This window comes from Gymnogyps californianus, chromosome 13 (genome assembly GCF_018139145.2).
Source record: "Gymnogyps californianus isolate 813 chromosome 13, ASM1813914v2, whole genome shotgun sequence".
Taxonomy (NCBI): Eukaryota; Metazoa; Chordata; class Aves; order Accipitriformes; family Cathartidae; genus Gymnogyps; species Gymnogyps californianus.
The window spans coordinates 7,024,048-7,044,128 of NC_059483.1; the positions used below are offsets into that span (position 1 = coordinate 7,024,048).

The window sequence follows — 20,081 nt, forward strand, 5'->3', positions numbered from 1 at the left end:
TAATCCCTACCATTTTATCTGCAATACTGTGAAATATCCAAGACATAACTGAGATGCTTCTAAAACTTTGTGTTTTTCATGTGCTTATTGCTATGGCTTAGGTAAAAGGGAAAGGTTCCTGAATGGATATTGTTCCATTTTTTTTTTAATCCAATCTATATGGCTTTGTAAATCTAAGTTTCAGAATTGTGAATAATGTGTGAATGAGTTTGGTACTGTCTTCTGTAGTCCTCTTCTGTTTCTGTGGCATTTGTTAAAGCATAGCAAAATTACACTGTTTCATGTTGGAGCCACTGTGGAAAGATTTAGAAGGTAGGTTTTAAAGAAAGAGATAAGTAAAGCAAAGAAAGCCTTGACAGCATCCAGCCACTTCAGAACTGATGGACATACTCCTGATGTTCCGCTTTCCCAGCTGAGGGATTCCACCATTGAGAGAGGAAAGAAAATGCTGAATCAAAAATGAGGAGGGATGTTGAAGTATCATTATATGTTTCCAAACAGAATGTTGATTAATATGTCATTACAGGTAAATATATTTTTTAGTGGCAGGGAAAGTTGGTTTAGAGGTGGAGGAGGTAAATTCTCATGAGTATTTTACATATTTATTAATGAATTGATTTTGAGGTAGTGGGTGGCAAATGAAATGTTCAGTCCCCCTAGGCATGATGGCATTTGAGTTTTAATCTTAAAAAGCTTGAACAGAGCCACATATTTTTAGATTCAATTGCCTCGCAAAGTTGACAGTTCAGCTAGTGAGTGAGTTTTGGGAAGGTTCACCCACTTCAGTGAGGAAAATGGGGGAGAGTGAGGGAGTTTGATTCATGACTTTACTTTGGGGTGAAATCCAGTAGGCTTATTTCTTTAGTTAAATCATTCACTCTCCCAGGTTAATTTTAACATTCAGGGTAGGCTGTTCAGGTTTGAGGCTGAAGCTGTTGTTTTTCTAAATGGTTTCTGCAGGATCTTGCTACTTTGAACTGTCCTGTATTACACATAAATGTCAGACCTTCTTACTCTGACTAAAAGTGCACCCTGCTGCAGTCTCTTGTGTCTGACTTCGTATTTTCTCCTTAAAAAGCAGAAGCATGGCTTATATGGCCATATCATGTAGTAAGTATTTTATAGGTGTTTATTTGATATCAATTGCTGTTCATTCCTGTGATGTTATTGACATAAAACTCCTTTGGCAAGACCTGAAATTTGAAGGAGAAAGTAATATTGTTTCTCATTTAAATTGTGTGTGAATAAATGATTACAAATTGACAGATATTGCTTGTAGTGATCCCTTTCTTGAGTAAAAAAACAATTTCTATTTCCTTCGTAATTTAGGAACTTAAAATTCTTAAGAGATAAAAAGAGAAATTAGATGCAGCCCCAACACAAGCAGAGAGAAATTATGAGTTGAAAGTTTAATACTGCTTTTGTTTTCAGGGCCATGTTGCACTGCACTAAATCTGCAGATGGACAATCTTTTACTACACTATTCCTGTAGATAGGTTGGAATTTATTAGTAACAACAATGACAAAAAGGTATAATAGGTGGTTGTGTGGAAAATGCAATGTACCACATACTTCAGTGTCCCTAACCCGAGTCCTTCAACCTCTGCCCTGGTGAGCTCAGTAGAGCTGGTGTATCATCTCAGACACAGTTTCTCAGTCTCTACCTGTTAGAGCAAATGTATGTTAACACATGCCCAATTCAGCATGTGCCTCTGCAAGGGTTTATAAAGCACTGACACGTGTATGCCAGATGGGCACGTTCACCCTAACACGTGTTTAGGAGGGTCAGAGTCCCTGGGTGTAAGTTCCCATGCACATAGATGTGAAGTTTTCTGCTGCAGCCATTAAGTTTTTAGGTCAGTACAGTTCTGAAAACTTGTGCCTTTTTCAAAGAGCACATCCTGAGGATTCACTCACTACCAGGCTTTTGTTATTCCTTTAAATAGTGTACAATATGTTCTGGTTTAATTTGTTTTGACACAATTCAGCCATATTTTATAATGCCTTATGGAACTCATCAATACTGCCTGTATATCTGTCTAATAAGAGTTCAGTAAATTAGCATAATCATTAAACAAACAAATTCTCATTCTGTTAGTAATTGATGACTGCCTGGTTCTCAACAGACAAGTGATGTCAACTGGCATTTATTAGTTTTTAGTATGCTTCGTTATCTATAGGTAGTTAATCTGTAGTTTATATCCTTGCTTTAATATGTTGCATTAGAATAATCACTGCTGTCTGGCGATGGAAGAAAAGTAGTTTCTCTTAACTAAAAAGGATGAGATGACTAAATATACCTTCTTTAGCTTTTCAGTTAAAATAGCTTCCTTTTCTAAAATTGACATGTTACTAGTTCGAGAAAGCTCTTCCCTTTATTTCTTTGATGTTTGTCACCATCTTGATGTTTCGTGCTGTGATGCACTGTGATTCCTGCCTTCCTATCTCTGTTTTGCAGTGGCTCCTGTTAAAAGAACCGTGCAACATGACAAGAGAAATTGGCTTTTCCTTGAACTATATGAAAGTCTTCAGGGGAAGATTTAACTAAGCGCTTGTTTTGATTGCATGAACTAGAATTAAAATGGTGACACAAACACCTAATATAGTAATAAATAAAAATCCTTTGATTATTTTAGACTGTAGACTTCTGAACTATGTCTCTTCTGGAGTGTTACTGTTCTCTACAGTGAATTGCAGTGAATTTGAGTAATTGCTTCAGAAGGAAATGTGCAGTTGAGTCGTTAGCATGTAGTTTCATGTCGTCTTCCCCAGGCTTGGTTTGCAACAGGCGGCGCAGACTAGTGTCCCTGCTACCCCGGGTAAGGGCAGGCTGTTGTCAGAAGGGGTGGTCCTGCCCTCAGCGCTGCATTGCTGGTGTGTCTCTTGCACTGGCTCTCGTCTTCACCTGGTCCTCTGGTGGGTTGGGTCACGTTGTTAAGTGGGCAGCAAAAGAAGCTTTCTGCAGGGTTAGCTCCACTTCAGGCTCAGGGGACACGAGGGAGGGCATAGGAATGAGCAGCTAGGGAGCTGTGGTGGCAGCTTGCCTCTGGGTCATCTGAGCAGAAATGGGAAGCCACAGCCCTGTAGTAATGACTTTTTCCAGTACCTTGGCTCCTTGGTTTCAAGTAATACAAAGCACTTGGCTGTTAGAGGGGCTATATAGGTGTGTGTCCTGGTTTCGGCTGGGACAGAGTTAACTTTCTTTTTAGTGGCTGGTACAGTGCTGTGTTTTGGATTTGGTGTGAGAATAATGTTGATGATAACACACTGATGGTTTAGTTGTTGCTAAGTAGCGCTTATCTTAAGCCAAGGATTTTTCAGTTTCCCATGCTCTGCCAGCAAGCAGGTGTGCAAGAAGCTGGGAGGGAGCAGAGCCGGGGCAGCTGACCTGAACTAGCCAAAGGGGTATTCCATACCATGGAATGTCATGTCCAGTATATAAACTGGGGGGGAGTTGGCTGGGAGGTGCGGATCACGGTTCGGGAACTAACTGGGCATCGGTCAGCGGGTGGTGAGCAATTGCATTGTGCATCACTGGTTTTTTCCTCCCCCCCCCCCCCCCCCCCCCCCTTTTTTTGTTGCATTCCTTTTCATTACTATTATTATTATATTTCATTATTACTATTGTTAGTATTATATTTTACTTTAGTTATTAAACTGTTCTTGTCTCAACCCACGAGTTTTACTTTTTTTTTTCCTTTGCTTTCCTCCTTCTCACCCCACTGGGAGGGGGAGGGGGAAACGGCTGCGTGGTGCTGAGTTGCTGACTGGGGTCAAACCACGACAGTGTGTGAGGGTATGTCAGCAATATCTGGGAGAGTGGTGGTGAAGTCTAAACTGGTGTCAGCTTTGGTTGGGAGACTGCATAAGGCAGACAGGTGTAACACAGCACTAGTTTTCCTGGATTGCAGAAGCACATGGGGAGCAATTGGTCGATTGCTTGAGTGTGCTGCTATTTAAATGTCACCAAACTGCCTACGGATTGAGCTGATACACTTCTCCTTCAGCCTAAGCACGACTTAAGGGTGGATTAGTGTTTTCAGAGGCTACAGAATGCTCAGTTTTGAATAAGCTCATTTGGGTAGTTGAAAAACAATATTAAAGCAATGCTGGGCAAAGATTTTCCAAATTAGGAGTTAACTTTGGGCTTTGCTATCAAGATTTGCTCACTTAACATAATGGCTAGATTTTCAGTAATGTGGACTTCTGAGCAGAAATGGTTGGCTGTTTCACTCTTTTGAAGTTTTTAAAGTTTGTATACTTTACAAGCTCTTGGCCATCCTCTCAACTGTTTGTCTGAGTCTTATTTTTGTAAACAATTTAACAGTAGAAATCCTAATAATAATATTAACTGTGTGCTCCTTTTAAACCAAGCCCCCAATTTTTCAATTTTTTTTGCGCATATAAAGAGAATCATTTAGTTATTTAACACAGACATCTTGTTTCAAAGAGTCATATAGCTGTTAGGAATAGTGATAATTATCCACCAGAACAGGCTGTCTAGCTTTAGTAAACAACAATGTAGTGGCATATTTTATGGTTTTTTTTTTATTTTGTTTGAAGTTGAGAGTTACGTAAACCTTAACAATTGCAGCGACAGATCTCACTCATTCTGAAGAGTGAGTATATGGTTCAGTAGTATAAAACAGTAAATTGCCCCTACAGTTTATTGATCAAAATGTCGTAGCCTTTAAAGAACTGGGAAGTGTGATTTCCACCCCCCCCCCCCCGAGACATAGTGCATTTTACTGCTCAAGATAGTGTGGTGTATTTTAAGTAATAAATTTGGAAGTGAAAGGCCTATAACTGTTAACTAGAGTTTGTGTGTTGCCTTTGTTTTAATTCAGTTAAAATGAATTCCCATTTGTAGGAATAAATAATGGAACTTAACTCTTAAAAGGTCTTCAGCTGTGCCTGTGGAAGATTTTAAAATCAAATGCTGATGTTTAAAGTCAAGATTGTTTACAGTTTTTTGATACAAACTGTAAGAAAGAAGCAATTCCTAACTGCTGTGGACAAAAGTATGGAAACTCTGATTTTGTCAGGAGAATATTCAAGACTTCTTCCTAAACTAGCTCACAGAATCAGTTTTATCCTTTATAAATATATCACAGAAGTCTAGATTGAGACTTCGATCAAAATGCTCAGTGTTGGATGAAGCTGATGGTCTCTGCTGATACCAAAGGGACCTCACTGCCATATTGCATCCAAAGTGAGCAATTTGGGATGTTGATGGAAGATGGTTTACTCTGTGGCTTTTAAATAGGATGGTCTGGATGCTAACTCCTGCTTTGGAAGATTAAAATTACTGATTTGTGGTAGTCAACAGGACGTTACTTGGGAAGGACGTTTGCTGTCCTGTTTTTCATAATATACCCATAGGTATGTGGCATTAATCATCTTGGTAGAGAAGTGCATGTGTAGTTTGACTTAATGTGGCAGACCTTATAGCCAATCAGTCTTACCATGAGTCTTTCCATTTTCTTTTGTGCTTGAAATAGTTGCTTTCATACAGAACAAAGTGTAGTAATCTCTGTATGTTTGCTTTTTATGACTTACATTTGTGATAAACCTTTTCTGTTTAATGTAGTGCCTTTTTTCTGAATTTTTGTTTCTTGTCAGACTGACTCTATGGATACTTATTCTTTACGTCAGCACTGCCAGCAAACTGAAGTAACTGTTTTAGTTTGTTTTCAGTGGCTTATGTGGTATATTTCAAGTATATGACCTAATAAAATGTACCTGTACCCATGGTGGTTTATATGAAGGTATGCCATTTAGTGTATTTCTGATGGTTCCTTTTTGATAGCAAGTTCTCCTACAACTTTGTCTATTACAGTAGCTGTATGTCAAGAAATGTAATAAAGGTTTATTTCTTATATTGATGAATGGTATGCTGTTTCATTACTGTCATCTTTGTGTATCTGTTTTCTTTCATATGTGCTTGGCATTGTATTAGAGGTCGGAGTGCACAAATTGAATAGACTGGAATGCTGTAGAATGTGTTGGGTAAGCAAATAGATTTTTTTTGGTTAGATGCTTTTATTTTCGATAAGATACGCTAAACACACTTCCATTTTATTTCGGATACAGAGTCCATCTAAAAGACCTCCCCACAGACACCACAGTTTTTCTCCCCAAATTACTTATTTCCAGTGTAACCATTACAATATAGTCTATATTTATAAAACTTGATACTATATACATATGACATATAATTTGCATTTATGCAGAGATAATTTGCATTGGTAGAGCTGTTTTATAGTGGCACAGGATCTGTTAGCATAGTTACAGCTACATCAGTGAAGCAGCAGAGGGGGAAGAAAGTATTATGCATTTATTTGACCATCTTTAGTGTCAGGTGCTTTTAAGAGATCCATCTTTGTTTCATGGTGTTAATACTGGCTTCCATTCATACTATGAATGAAAAGGGAATGTTGGATGTCACTAAAGTGTGTCTACCTTTTAACAGTCATGCAATAAAATGCATTAAGCTAGGTTAATGTAAACAGTAGAGCTGGTCAAATTATATAGCTGTGTCAAGGGATGTTCAATTACACCAGAAATTTGCTTAGTGGTGGTTTTGTTGTTGTTGTTGGTTTTGTTTTCTTTAATAGTGCTGATTATCACTGGATTCTCTTCCCCTAGCTAGGATTACTTGGCATTTTCCAAAAGTACAGATTTGACCTGAAGAGACTTGCTAAGAGAAAATAAGTATTTAAGGTTAGGGTTTTTTTAGTGAAATTGTCTAAACGTGACCACTGAACTTGATATGGCAAAATACTTAGTTGTGGATGCTTAGCCAAGGTAGTTCCATGTGGAATTAGGCATGAAATGGCACAAAATTTTTTGAAATTAATTTTCTTAAGACCAAAAGGTCTTGGTTGTAATAGAGATTATAATTTGAATCTTTGGTTGTTTGTCAGACTTGACCTTTCATTTCTTCTTTTCGACAGTTTCTTCATATACTTGTTACAGAAGAGAGTTAAGCGGTTCATTCATGTTTAAAAAAAAATGTGGTGCTTAATAGTTAGAATCTACAGGTAGGTAGTGGGGTCTGCCTGAAAACGCTGCTCTCCAGCCCTTGTTGCTATTTTCAAAAATGATTTTACTTTTATTTTGCTTTTTGGAAGAATGCTATCTTGTAGTCGTAACTTACTGAGTTGAAGGGTAAGTGCAAAGTTACAGCGGTTGGTAATACAGCTGGCTAAAAATGTTCCTGTCGTAAGCTTCAGTTGTTCTACTGACACAGCTACTTGTAAGGTTCTGCTATGAGCTGATTCGGCTTCAAAGAGCCACTGATTTTTTTACATGCATGCATGTCATCGTGATGTTTTCTGCTTGTTTGTTTGTTAAAGCTTGTCTGCTTACCTTGTCTGCTTATCTTACCTGCTCCAGTGTGACACTGTTTGGTACCTGTCTCATACATGCTATACGGCAGTATTTATGTGACATCATCAGTCTTGGAGTCAACCTTAGAGGTTTTACCAGGGAGGCCAAAGAGTGAAAACACATTATACAGGCCTAATACTGAGCATATAGGTTCAGATAAGAAATAATCAGTAGTCTAGATTGATGAAGCTTGCATTTACTGATGCTGCCTTTGTTTTGTGGTTATATGGAACATTTATTTCTGAGCAGAGTTTTGCCAAGGTAGTTAACATGCAATTTGCAAACTTCTTGGCGAATATGTTAAGAGAGTTTCTCCTGGTTTTATGTGTGTGTGTTTTCTTTTTTCAAAAGCGAGCACTCAAAAGATACCTCCTGGGTCATCTGAAAGATACTGCACATCAGAGTAGTTAATGCTGCATATATATAAAAGGACAAAGAAGTCTCTTTGTTGCAATGTTTTCTAAATCTTTTTTTATGTATATTGAAGTTGATTCCTGCTATAAAATGCAGTTGTAGTTCCACTTCTGTTAAACTGTATTGTTATTATTTAGCCCATATTATTCAAATACTGCAAATTATTTTTTGTTGCCATGGGACAGCTCAAGAATTGGCAAACTGAGTAGTGGAAGAATCTAATGCAACTACTCTCCAAATACATTGTTCATTCAGAGCCCTTAGCATTTTATATATAAACAAACGAACAAAAAAAGGTGGGAAATAAGAGATTATGCAGGTTATGTGATCAATCAATTTTTTTCTCTAGCGGTAGTCAATAAACCACTGATACAGTTATGCAACACCTGGCCTTGTTAAGATGGTCAAGAAGAGATGTTTGATTTCTTGATGTGTATGCCACTCATTTTAATGATACTGTACATATGTAATTGGACCAAACATGGTATCTAGGTATATAAAGAATTAACTTTGAACAGAAGGCTTGTTGAGAATAAAATACGCCATTACTAGTAACAGTACTTTTCTGAAATCCTCACCTGTCTATAGACCTTTGGTCCATATTAGTGTGATTCTGACTTGTAACTAAAATGTTGGGGAGTGGAGAAGGAAAGGAAGATTAGAGGTGAACCCCAACCATATGATTCTTTGTGCTTTTGGAAAATGCCAAATAATTCTAGCCAGCAGGAGAGAATCCAGTGTGAAACTTGTACTTGATTAAATAATTCTGCCTTCATCTCACTTCATGTTACTGTTCAGTTGAGGCCTTTCGTTCCACTTACATGAGTTTTGGGATTTTTTGATGCTGTTGTCAGGCTCTAAGGAAACGTTTTCAGTTGTAATAGCGTTCTATTTAAGTATATTAATCTCTTTCATAAGCTCTTATGTTAGAAATTTAATCTTAAGAAATATCTTATTAGGAAGAATTTAATTCCTCTTTAAAACTTTATTATTTTAAATAATAAATTATATAAAAACACAGATATGTGCTACTAGTGATGTTTTTCTTAGTTTTATGAACTGATTTATTCTTAAAGCTTATTTGTGATTTAAAATAAAGGAAAAAAAAAAAAAACCCTTTCAACTTATCTGGCATATCCGAAGCTCAAGAGCTACTCTCCATCTACAATGTCTATCAATACACGACACACATAAAGAGCTCATATGAAAGCTTTTTTTTTTCCTTGTAGTAATATAAGATCTGTTGGAAGTCTTCAGCAGAGCCATGAATGATATTTATTTTAGCCTTTTAATAAGAACTTGCTTTCAAAAGACTAAATCCTTTAGTTTGAGTTTTTCTTTATTCCAATCCATGAAAACATATTGTCTGGATTTTCATTTAGGCTCACTGGAGTGATTTTAAGTTTTTCTTTGTTATAGAAACTGTAGCTAACATGCTAAGAAGTAAAATGCCACTAAAAAAGGTTTAGAAAGATGTATTTAAACCTACAGCACTTCTTCTGTTCAGAGAACAGAGCTGTTCAGAGCTTGACAGAAGTTAATATTCAAGATTAAGGTGTATTTACAGTAATGAGAATGTGTGTAAGTTTAGTAAGATGTTTTAAAACTTTTTTGTTGTTAGAAAAAATTTCTTAAGGATAAAAGAAAAATGCCACCAATGGAAAATTTTCTAGTTCTTGCCTGTCATCCTATGAAGGTGAAACATGAGATGTCACATAGGGAGTCAGGTTTTACTAAAGTCCGTGTACTATTTCCAGCCTTTTCTTCACAGGCTGGCGTGACAGAATGTATTCCTTGTACTCCAGTGCAACCTTGCAATAAAGAAACAGATGAAACACAGATGTATCTTAAACTGTTGGAACATACTGTGTTTCAACCGTAGACAAAGCTACATGGAAAGATCTGAGAGATGTATGGTGTTTTCCAGTATGGTCTTCTGACTAGAGAGGAGGTAAAAGTATCCAAGCAGGGAATAAGCTGGGAATAGAAGGTGGGAAGAATCAATAATGAACAGAAATTCTTAAAAAGTAGCCTCGGCTTTCCTGTGCTTTAGTTTCCCTTTTACTTGCTTCCCCCCCGCCCCCTTTCAGATTGAAATTATTTTTCTGATGGTAATTTACAACCTAATTCCTCAGTCTGTCTTTCATAAGAGACAGGACCACGCTGGTGAATCTAGCAGTGCTGTTTAATGCTGCTGAGAGCAATTAAAATGTTGACAAGAGTAGAGCTGCAGAATGGGAAAATAAATAGTACAAAGACCTGTGATGCTGGAGTTGTATTCTGTGCTGTGTTAAAGTGTCCTCCTAATAAGTTTCAAGGGGAAGGGATGGATTATGGCTGCCTATAGAAGACTAGGTATGGGAAATAGCTTTCTTCCAAAACTTTGTAGACTCTTGTCTAGACTGTCTTAAGGCTGTGCCTTTGTGCAGTAGCACTGTTACCGTCAGTCTCAGGTGTATATTTACCTGTAGGATGCGTGGAAATTTATGATGCCCAAGAAACTTATGCTATTTGAAGCCCATCTCAAATTCTTGTGAATGCTTGGTATAAATGTATTTGGGAGGGTTGGGAACTTCATCTGGCAAGGAATTTTCAAGATTCTTGTACTAATTAATTCTTTTTATTGCTGTCCCTTTTAAATCATTCAGATATATATTTATTGCAGCCAAAACATCTCTGAGTTGGGAATTAGTTCAGGGAATCATCTGTTTACTCACATTTCTAACATCTCATGGTCACTTTTTTTTTGTGCCTTAAGCCTAAAATGCATAAGTTTGCAACTGTTTTGATTTTTCAAGATGATCTTGAAAGAGTAGTTATCTTCACAGATTCAAAGCTTTTGCTTTATTTCATCTCTTGTAACTGCTTTATTTTGCCTGCTCTTCTCAAGACATATGGTGTGTATACTGCAAGTGCAGTAAAGCAAGTTTTTCATGTTCCTTGCTCTTCAGAGCTTCTGATACAGACTTTGTCACAGTTGGTTTCTTAAATATATTGTATGCCTGTATACAGTGGTAGGCTGTACTAATTAATTTTATTGAGTAGTTCATTCACAACCAGGAGTTTGTCTTTTGTGGAAAGTCTTGATTGAAAGTCTTCAGTTGGCACTCAGTAAGATGGTGTCTCTTAGAATCATATAGGAGAGGAAAAAGAATGTATGTGCTTACTAACCTTAAGTTTGTAGGCTTCGCTTTTCTGCGCCAACAGTTCTTGGCCAGATCTTTGTTTCGTCGCCCTTAGGACTTCTTTGACAGTTCTTTCAAGTGAATTATTCTCTTATTTCCTTTCCGTGTTCCTCAGACCTGTCTGATTCATAATTTATGAAGGAAATATTCTCATAATCTCTTAATATTCATTGTCTAATTTTTATAAGAGAACAGACCTATGCCCATATGCATATATGCACTGTATGTATATGTAATATGAATTTTAATATCTCAGCAATGATTTGGAGTATCCCCATGGAACGTTTTGAGTTATATTTTCAAGCTGTAAAACAGATATATACCAAAAGCTTTTGTAACACACCAAGAGGGTGGTTGGGAACAGAGCTCATTGCAGGTTCCCATTGGAGCCGTTAGGCTTGCTTTATTCATTAACTAGGCTGGAGCTAACATTGGAGTGAGGCCCAGCAGATGGGTGGCACTGGACATGACTTTCCTCCATAAAACAGAGCTTCGGCTGCTTTTCTTGCTGTCATCTCCATTCCATATCTGTCAACGTGTTGTAAGTTATCACCAGTGGCCTTTACTAGGTGGTGGCCCTTTGCAGTTCATATTATTTAAGAGAGTCCTTAAAAGATTTTATTACTTAAGCCTTGCTGGTTTGAACTAACAGTGGACATGTCAGTTGACACACTGTGCTGCATTGCAAATTCCTTAACTACTTAATTTCTGCCCGAACAGAAAATTTGAAAACAAGTTGTGTTGAAAGAGACTTTGGTCAAGCGACAGCAACAAAAGTCTGCCCCAGAATAAGATTGTTTGAATATTTTCCTTTTTATTTATTTGATTTAGATCTGCTTAGTAATACATACATGTGAAATTCATTTATTGTTCTAAATGATGAATAAAAGCTGTTTTGAAGACTTGTTCTTAAATTATAAACCTGGTGACTAAAATTTTATCAGCTGTATTACTGAGCTGTAGAAATCTTTATATAAACCAGTTAGTTGTAAATAAACACACTTAAGCATGGACAAATAAATTGTAAGTAAACATACTTTTATATATAAGAGTAAACATTAGTAAAACTTTTAACTCAGCTTTTTATTTAATACAGCAACTTTAACATTGTTTTTTCTGTATTTACTTAATTCTATCCAAGATCAGCTTGACATGTGTGTCAAAGATCTTTTGGCTCCTAGTAAATACGAGATTACGTAACATAAAAATAAAGAACTGTATCTATAAGACTTATAAATATATAACAGATGAGCAAAAAGTACTGTCAAACTTAGCGTAGACTTATCCTTTGCTTCAAATCAACTTCCAGCTAAGGAGAAGTAACCTTTCTTCTGGAAAGTACAAATACAGAATTTGAGTATAATTGATTGTTTAAATCAAGGTTTCTTCCTTTCAGATTTAAAGTAGAATTGATGGTTTTGTTTATTTTGGTATAAGTCAATCTGCTTTAACTAAAGGTGTGAGCTTATTTTTCTGAACCCTGAAAGTCAGGAATTTAACCTGGTAAATTCCTTGTTGCTCAAGAGAAAATGGATTGAGAAATGTCTTTGTAGATGTTCTCCTGCTGTAGCTCCGGGCCTTGAGGGGGGAGTGCACACATCAGATACAACTTTAAACAAGAGCAGAATGGCTGAAAGCCAGTTAGGCAGATGGAGATGTGTATTGGTTTTTCCTCCTTCCTCGCCTCCCTCCCTCTGCAAATGAGGTCGGCTTCTGATCGCGGTTGGGATGTTCTTTCTTTTGCTGCTGCTTACAGCTGAAAGGGAGGGCCTTTGGAAATGTATTTTAGTCTTATGGTAGTGGTCAAGTAACACGTTAGTAGACTCCTGGCTGCCTGTGCAGATTCAGGTGATGCTTCTCTTCAGCGTGTGTGTGTATATGTATGGATTATATGCATGTATCAATAATGATGTATTCTGAAGTCCTCATTATAATAATAATAATATTGTTATTATGAGGTAGTCTTTAGAGAAACAATGAAAAAGAGAAGGTTAATGATTGTCAGGGATAAAACTGGTATTTTCTCCAGTCACACTAAAAGCTCTCTGTAGCTTGATAGAAACTAGGGGCTTGTGGCATCAGCTTTTGGTTGAAATTCTCTGGCCTGTTTTTAGATGAGGCTAGAATTGACCTTCAGGGTCCCTCTTGGCTCCTAGTGTTAATCCCTTTGTGGAAATAATCATGAAGTAATAGCTGTTAGAGCCTAACAGAGAACTTATAATAGGAAAACAAATTAAATGTCAACAATTATGAAAGTGACTTTAAATTTTGACCCTACATTTGAAGGCATTGCATAAATGTACTAACATATTGTCTATGAATAACATGGAGGAATATAAAATATACTGAGGTGCCTGTATGATTCCTAGAATTAAAGATAGCCATAGACAGTACTGACAATATGTCATTTTATTCTTCTAAAGTACGTTACCCAGGTTATGGTTAAAAGAATTTAAAATGTGTCATTCTGAGCTATTTGTAACTGTTTAAGTTCTGTGGGAGTCACTTTTACAGAAAACGTGGTTATATATTGTAAAAGATGGGGTTTGTATTTTCTTTATGCATCAATCTTTTGTGCTATGTTTCAAAGCAAATAGGAACAGACAGAGGTTTGCTTTTGATACAACACAGCATTTAAAATTCTGGTATTGTGAAAAAGTTATGTATTATTGAAAGACTTTAGCATGGAGGTTTTTTGTTTTCAGTATAAAGTTGCACTAGGATAATATTTTTTATCATGCTGTTAGAGATCAAAGTATTAGTATAGTAAATAATCCTCTTTGTCTAACATATCTAAATATATAGTGCTAGCTTGCATACTGTGCTCCTTAATTCAGGAGAAACCAAGAATTGATTGTGGGCTGTCTGCCAGTAGGACAACAGTTTGTCTCTCCATGTGGGAAGAGCATCTTTTGCTGGCACAAAATGGGATTATACCATTGCCAGGAGTCAGCTCCACCTTTCCCATTATACCATTGCCAGGAGTCGGTGACAGATCCTTAATTATTGCTTTTGTCTGTAACAATTTATCCTGTGTGGAGAATGTGTCCTTTCTTAAAATCATTCAGTAATGATCCTGTGACTTTTATAGTGGCTATACTCAATGTTTACTGCCAAGACAAGCAAATGTGATGTCTTTGTGTGTGTGTGTGTAAGGTTGCCATATCTTTGTATTCATGAGAGAGAGAGAGAGATATGTATATGCACACGCGAGCATCTAAACTGGCATGTTGAGAATAGAAGGTAAATTCTTCTCCAACTGTTGTTGGCCTCGCATGGCTGACGTGGTTGTGCTGGCATCCTCAACAAAATATATTTAGAAGTGCAACCAACTAAGCATAGATAACAGACCACTGAAAATACATATATTAGTACATAGTTTCCTACAAGATGATGCTAATTCCATGTCAGTTGTTTTTCTTCTCAGATATGCTGCAATAAAGGCATAGAATCAGTAGAAATAATTTCATAGGGAAGAATTATATAAAATTTAGTGTAGGTAAGGATATTTAACATGAAACAATGAATTTGTTTTAAGGTAACAGTCTGTTAATATTTTTATAGCACAGGATAACATAAAAACATAAATAGACTTTAGAGTTCAAGCCAAGTTTGCCAATCTGCATTGATATTAAGTGCAAGACATTTTGTCTAGCCAAGATCACCCAGTGAGCCTTGTGTAGCTTTTAAAAAATACCTGTAGCTTTCAGAGTATTTTGGATGCACAAATGTTAAGAAAAGGCACTTAGGTAAATCAATACGTATTTTACCTTTTCTTTGAGACAGTGTTGTTTAACTGCTGGTTTGAGATACCCATAAGGTGGAAGAGCTCAGTTGGCTGTCTCATGAACTGTTCGTAATGAGCATTATGTTATTTTCCCCTCTTGTTTTTCTAGGCTGTTCAATTAACCCCTAGACGATGGCTGAACCTGCAGGAGTACCAAAGCAAGAAAATAATGGCAGACCACGGGGTTACAGTTCAGAGATTCTTTGTAGCTGATTCTGCAAATGATGCCCTGGAGGCTGCTCAGAGACTAAGTAAGTTGACTGATAATGGGAGGAATCTGCTTCACCAGATAGCAATCTGGAAAATAAATTGCTTTCTAATAAGGTGTACACAATCTTCAAATTGATGCTTATTGAAAAGGTTTGATATATTATCCAGACCATAAATATATGCTTAATTTCATATGTGAACAACAGTTTATAAGAGCAATATTTCTTTAGAACTTTATTTCTAAAACGTTTTGTATGCAGCATGTAACGTGAAGTCTTTAATTAACATTATTTATGTAATTTTGAGTAATTCAGAATTCAGAGTAACATCATGAATGGTTGCTGAGGAAAATTATTTGTTGTTGTATACCTGATACAATTTAAGGAACTGGAGTAATGAACTTGTGTAAAAAGTCATTTTCAAACAAAAATTTGCTCTATTAAAAAGCAGAGGAAGAAAAAGGTTGTGGACTCTCCATTTTAAAAGATATTCAGAACCTAGTTGGACACAGTCTGCTTTAGCTGACCCTGCTTTGAGCTGGTGGGTTGGACTAGACGATCTCCAGAGGTCCTTGCAACCTGAATTGTTCTATGATTCTATGAAGAAATAAAATATGTACAAAAGAATTATATACATGTATATTTGTTCACATGTATGTTTGTCCATATGGAGAGAAAAGAAGAGGTGAGTTGAGTTACCTACCGTCACAAAAGGACTTGACAGTGGCTGGGAGAGAAGACCATGCTTCTGGAACTTCATTTTGGTTCTCTGACAACATCCTCATTTTAGTGTGGCAAACATAAGATGATAATGTGGGTCAGAAATGAATTTATGTAATACCTTTTCTCTCAAAAGGAAATGTGTTGAAGTATGTTTGTCACCCAATTCTAACTCTGAAGGAAGTTTTCTACTTTTTAAAGTTAATAGTAGTTTGCATAGTTTTCCTCTTTTCATTTAGCTTTTGTTAATATTAATATCACACATCAAAATGCCAGAGGCCAGACATTATTGTAGTCTAATTGTGTAGTAACAGGAAGGTTTTTTGTTTCATACTTTACATAATGCACAGGCCACTTAGTTAAATGCATTTCAGTTTTGCACACTGGAAAGTAAATTAACACAACTTACTGGTATCAAAGATCTCATCAGACCTCAAGTAGCTGGATAGGATTAGCATAATGGCTTGCTAAATCTCTACAACTTTATTAAGGTGATACATTTTTCAGTAATCAAAACCTTCTTATGACAACCAGTATATTTGGAAATATATTTGAAACAAAAACATTAAATGCAACTGTTATGGTCATTTGGCAGTGCAAAATGAAAAACGCTGACACAAAGCAAAGCTCATAAAGTTGGAGGGTTTCCTCATGTCCGGATGTCTGAGAAAAACAAATGCTAACTGAAGCTGTGGCAGGTTTTTCACAAATCTTACAGCACTTAAACTCTCCCCTTCGTGATTGAACTCGTAAATGGATTGGTCTATCCAATAACTATTACTGTTCTCGATCTCTATAACTATTTGGAGAAATAAATTGCTCTATTAAAGGCAGTGAACCTCCTCTGTTTTATGATGCCAGATTTAAATAACCTCTGTAGCTTGCTTGCTTTGCAAATCACAGAAATATTGGTCTATTAAAAAAAACTGTTGAAATTTAAATAATCAAAGGTAAAATGTAAAAACAAAAATTATTTGCTAATGAAACTTTATCAGGTAAATTGTATTTATCTTAACTGGGTTGGCTTGTTAACGCTTCAAAAATTATAAGTCAGTGGTACCTTTCTTCATTTTATGTAATTGCATTCAACCATACTGCATTACTGGGCATTAAAGAATTGTGATTTATAGTGTGGAAGCTATTTCATGTTGAAATGATTGATGCTACATTGATCCACTAAATCATTAACAACATCCTTGTAATCATTCTGATAGTGTGCTGTCGTTGTACTTCTAACACGCACTTTGAAAACTAAGCATCAAGAACACAAATTTTGCTACTGTGGTCATTTGTTGTTCCAAGATTTCATCAGATTTATCTTCTTTATGATGCTTCAGACTGGTAGTATCTCTGTCACTCAGGTTTATCTGCACAATTTGATATGGGCTGCCATCTTCTGAATATGCAACCACATCAAGTAAAAAGTTATGAGCAAAACAAAAAACTTCAGCCTACAGGAGGCACAAAATATTCCAAAATAAAATAACCAATGGAGGCAGCTTTGGGATGTTCTTGATAGACAGGCATTCTGCAGTAAAAGATGATGAAAGGAGAGGCCAATCACCCCTGCCAAGTCCTGCTCAAAAATCTGGTGTTTTAGAACTGTATGCCACATTGCAGCTGTCCTTAACTTTTGCTTCTGCAAACAAGAAAGGATGCTTGCCAACATATTTTTCAGATTAAAATAGAATAAAGTTATCAAAACTTGAAAGTCAAAGGTTCAGTATTTTTCTTGTGAAAGGAGGTTCTTTCTATAAGCTTGTCATCATGAATACAGGAGAAACAATAATTTTCCTTAATAATCTTACAGCATTACATCACTCTCATGGGGTCTCTGTGTGTGATAAAGGGGTACAGATAAAGGGACAGAAATTCCTGACATGGAAGTCTTTATGAAGTCTGGTATTCACAAATTAATTTCACAATTTCACCAAATGCTACATGCTTGACAGAGCTGTCTGTACTGCTGCAGTGCCTGTGGTCACCAATTTTGCTACTGTTGGATTTGCTGTTGATGGAATGGAAAGAGATGGGTTTAGATAATTTTTGCTGCTGTCTTCACTTGTCAGGAAGGTGTTAATGCGTGTGTTCTTGAAAGGGTTTGCCTTTATTCAGTATCAGCAGTTTTGTTATAGTTTGCTCATTTCCTCTGTTGCTCTCTCTATTTTTATTAATATGTACACTGAATACACTGAATGTTAATTTTCTCAAAGATTTTCAAAGCTTACCAACTGCACAAAAGGCAGTCTACAAGGAATTTTTAATGGAATTAAAGGATTGGGTTTTTTTCTTCTAAGATAAGAATGGCAGATGTGAAGAAAATTAAAATTACATCACTAATATTGACTTCAAAAGAAGTTGTACACAATAAGGAATACAGAATTAGGCCCCAAGGAATTCATTGCCTTCTACGTGCTAAGCAATTTTCAGGTGTAACTCTTGTAGAGAAGGCGATATTTACAGAACACCAAGAAATGCAGTCACAAATGGTTTTGTGTTTCATGTTAAAATTCCTAGGTTTTCAGGAGAGGAAAGAAAAAGACGTTGTGCTGTTTTGCTGCAACAGTATGGCGTTGCTTGATCTGCCATCTGAAGAAACACAGCCTGTAAACAAGTTCTTACAGTTCTATTGCAGCTATTTAACAGATCAAAGAGAAATATTTGGGAGCTGAGTTTTCGTCTGAAATGTAAGATCATCTGGCTGTTCCTGCGTTAACTCACAGTTCTTCTGATCTGATTCTCACTTAATGCAGTAGTATATTAAGGGCTTGTTTAGCCAGAAAAGGCATTTCCTTTCTTGCTGTTTCTTTTCCTCATACTGTAGTACTGATATAAGGAAAAAATCCTTATATATGCATACGTATACCCACACTATTAGGGTGTGTGCATTTTCATTGCTTGTGTTGGGCAGATGCACTGTGCATCATTTCAGGGTCCATCATTTTCTCTAGCCTTCTGCGCTAGAGGCCCTTAAGTCTGCTTCAGCTCGTGCACTGTTCTTTATGTTCTGCCTGATGGAGAAGTTATTAAGGGAACCATCATTTTAAACTAGTAGGTGGACGAAGCTGAGAGGGATTATAATTATGCTGGAGGGTGTTACTATGTACTGTCAGTTGGCTCTTTGAATCAGTAGAGAACTTACAGAGGTGGTTGAAAATGCTGACAATCCTACATGGATGCTGGAAGCTTGGCATGTGTTTCTTTTTCTGATTTTTAACAAAAGCAATGAAGTGCTGCTCGTTGCCACTTAGAGTGTTTCATTATATTTAGGAATCAGTCAGGTGCAGTGTTCACACTCTATCACAGAGAAATGCAATTGAATTGAGTGCAAGGCTTTTATTCACTCTTCTTTAAAAAAATGTATAACAAAATATAGTCTCTGCATGTCCCATTTCTATTGCCTTATGCATGAGGGAACTCATAAAATTTGGCTTTGGACTGAAGGCATGCTTTTTATACCAGGCTGGAGAGGTAAACATGTATTTTATAAAGAACCGAAGAGGTTTATTGAAGCCTCCTTCCATGAGGTCATTTACCTGTCACCTATTATTCACCATTTTTTACAATATTGAAAGAGTTCTCAGTCATGTGATCACCAGTCTCCTTCCTATCTCAGGCTGCTGGGTTTTTTCCCTTGGCTATGTGTTTAATTTAGATGGCAGGCTGCATTTTTAGATGCTGTTTTAGCTCCCTTATCTGAAAATTCATCTCTCCAATATAAGTTGGGAAAACCACTTCAAAGCAATTTATGTTTAGAAGAGATCAAAAATTGATCTTTAGCTTGGTAATGTCCTTTTTGTATAGATTATGAAGAAATTGTGGTGATAATGCTGTCTGCATTTAATCTAAGCTTTTATGTTAGGAAAAATGAAAAAGATCCTTGAACCTGATGTTTCTAATGATATTAGAAATGTAAATTTACGTTCTTTTTTGTTATACCAGGAAGAGCTTTTCTATGAGTATCCTCATAGCCGGTACAGACCGGCCCGCTGTTGTTAAAGTTGTATTTAAGTAACTTAATTTACTCCTCAGTCTTTGAGCTTGTTGGCTACTTAGCTGATCTTTTTTTACTGTCATGATGTGCTTTGCTTGCATGACTTAATTCCCTTTCTTCTTCTCTCCGTCAGGATAGGTAGGAGGGGAGTTGCCTCCTTCAGCATTTCTGTGATTTCCATATATCTTTCTGTTGTATGGTTCACTGTGCAGTAATAACTCATTATGCACAAGTGAAAAATTATTTCTCAAAAAAACCTATGTACTTAGTGGCTATAACTAGTTATTTTTTAGAGCCCCTTGGATTATGCTTCTCTGCATATGTTGAAAAATCACACGTTGCTGAAATAGTGTTCCGTGGAGCTGTACGCAAGGAACTTG

General features: G+C 36.6%; 1 protein-coding gene across 1 annotated transcript in view; it reads left to right on the forward strand.

The window, feature by feature from the left end:
- The window catches only part of SUCLG2 (succinate-CoA ligase GDP-forming subunit beta), a 139,616-nt gene that overhangs the window by 16,673 nt on the left and 102,862 nt on the right, over window positions 1-20,081 (forward strand). The window contains exon 3 of the mRNA XM_050904864.1: window positions 14,888-15,029. Within this exon, the coding sequence (XP_050760821.1) occupies window positions 14,888-15,029 (142 nt within the window). The remainder of the gene's footprint in view (window positions 1-14,887; window positions 15,030-20,081) is intronic.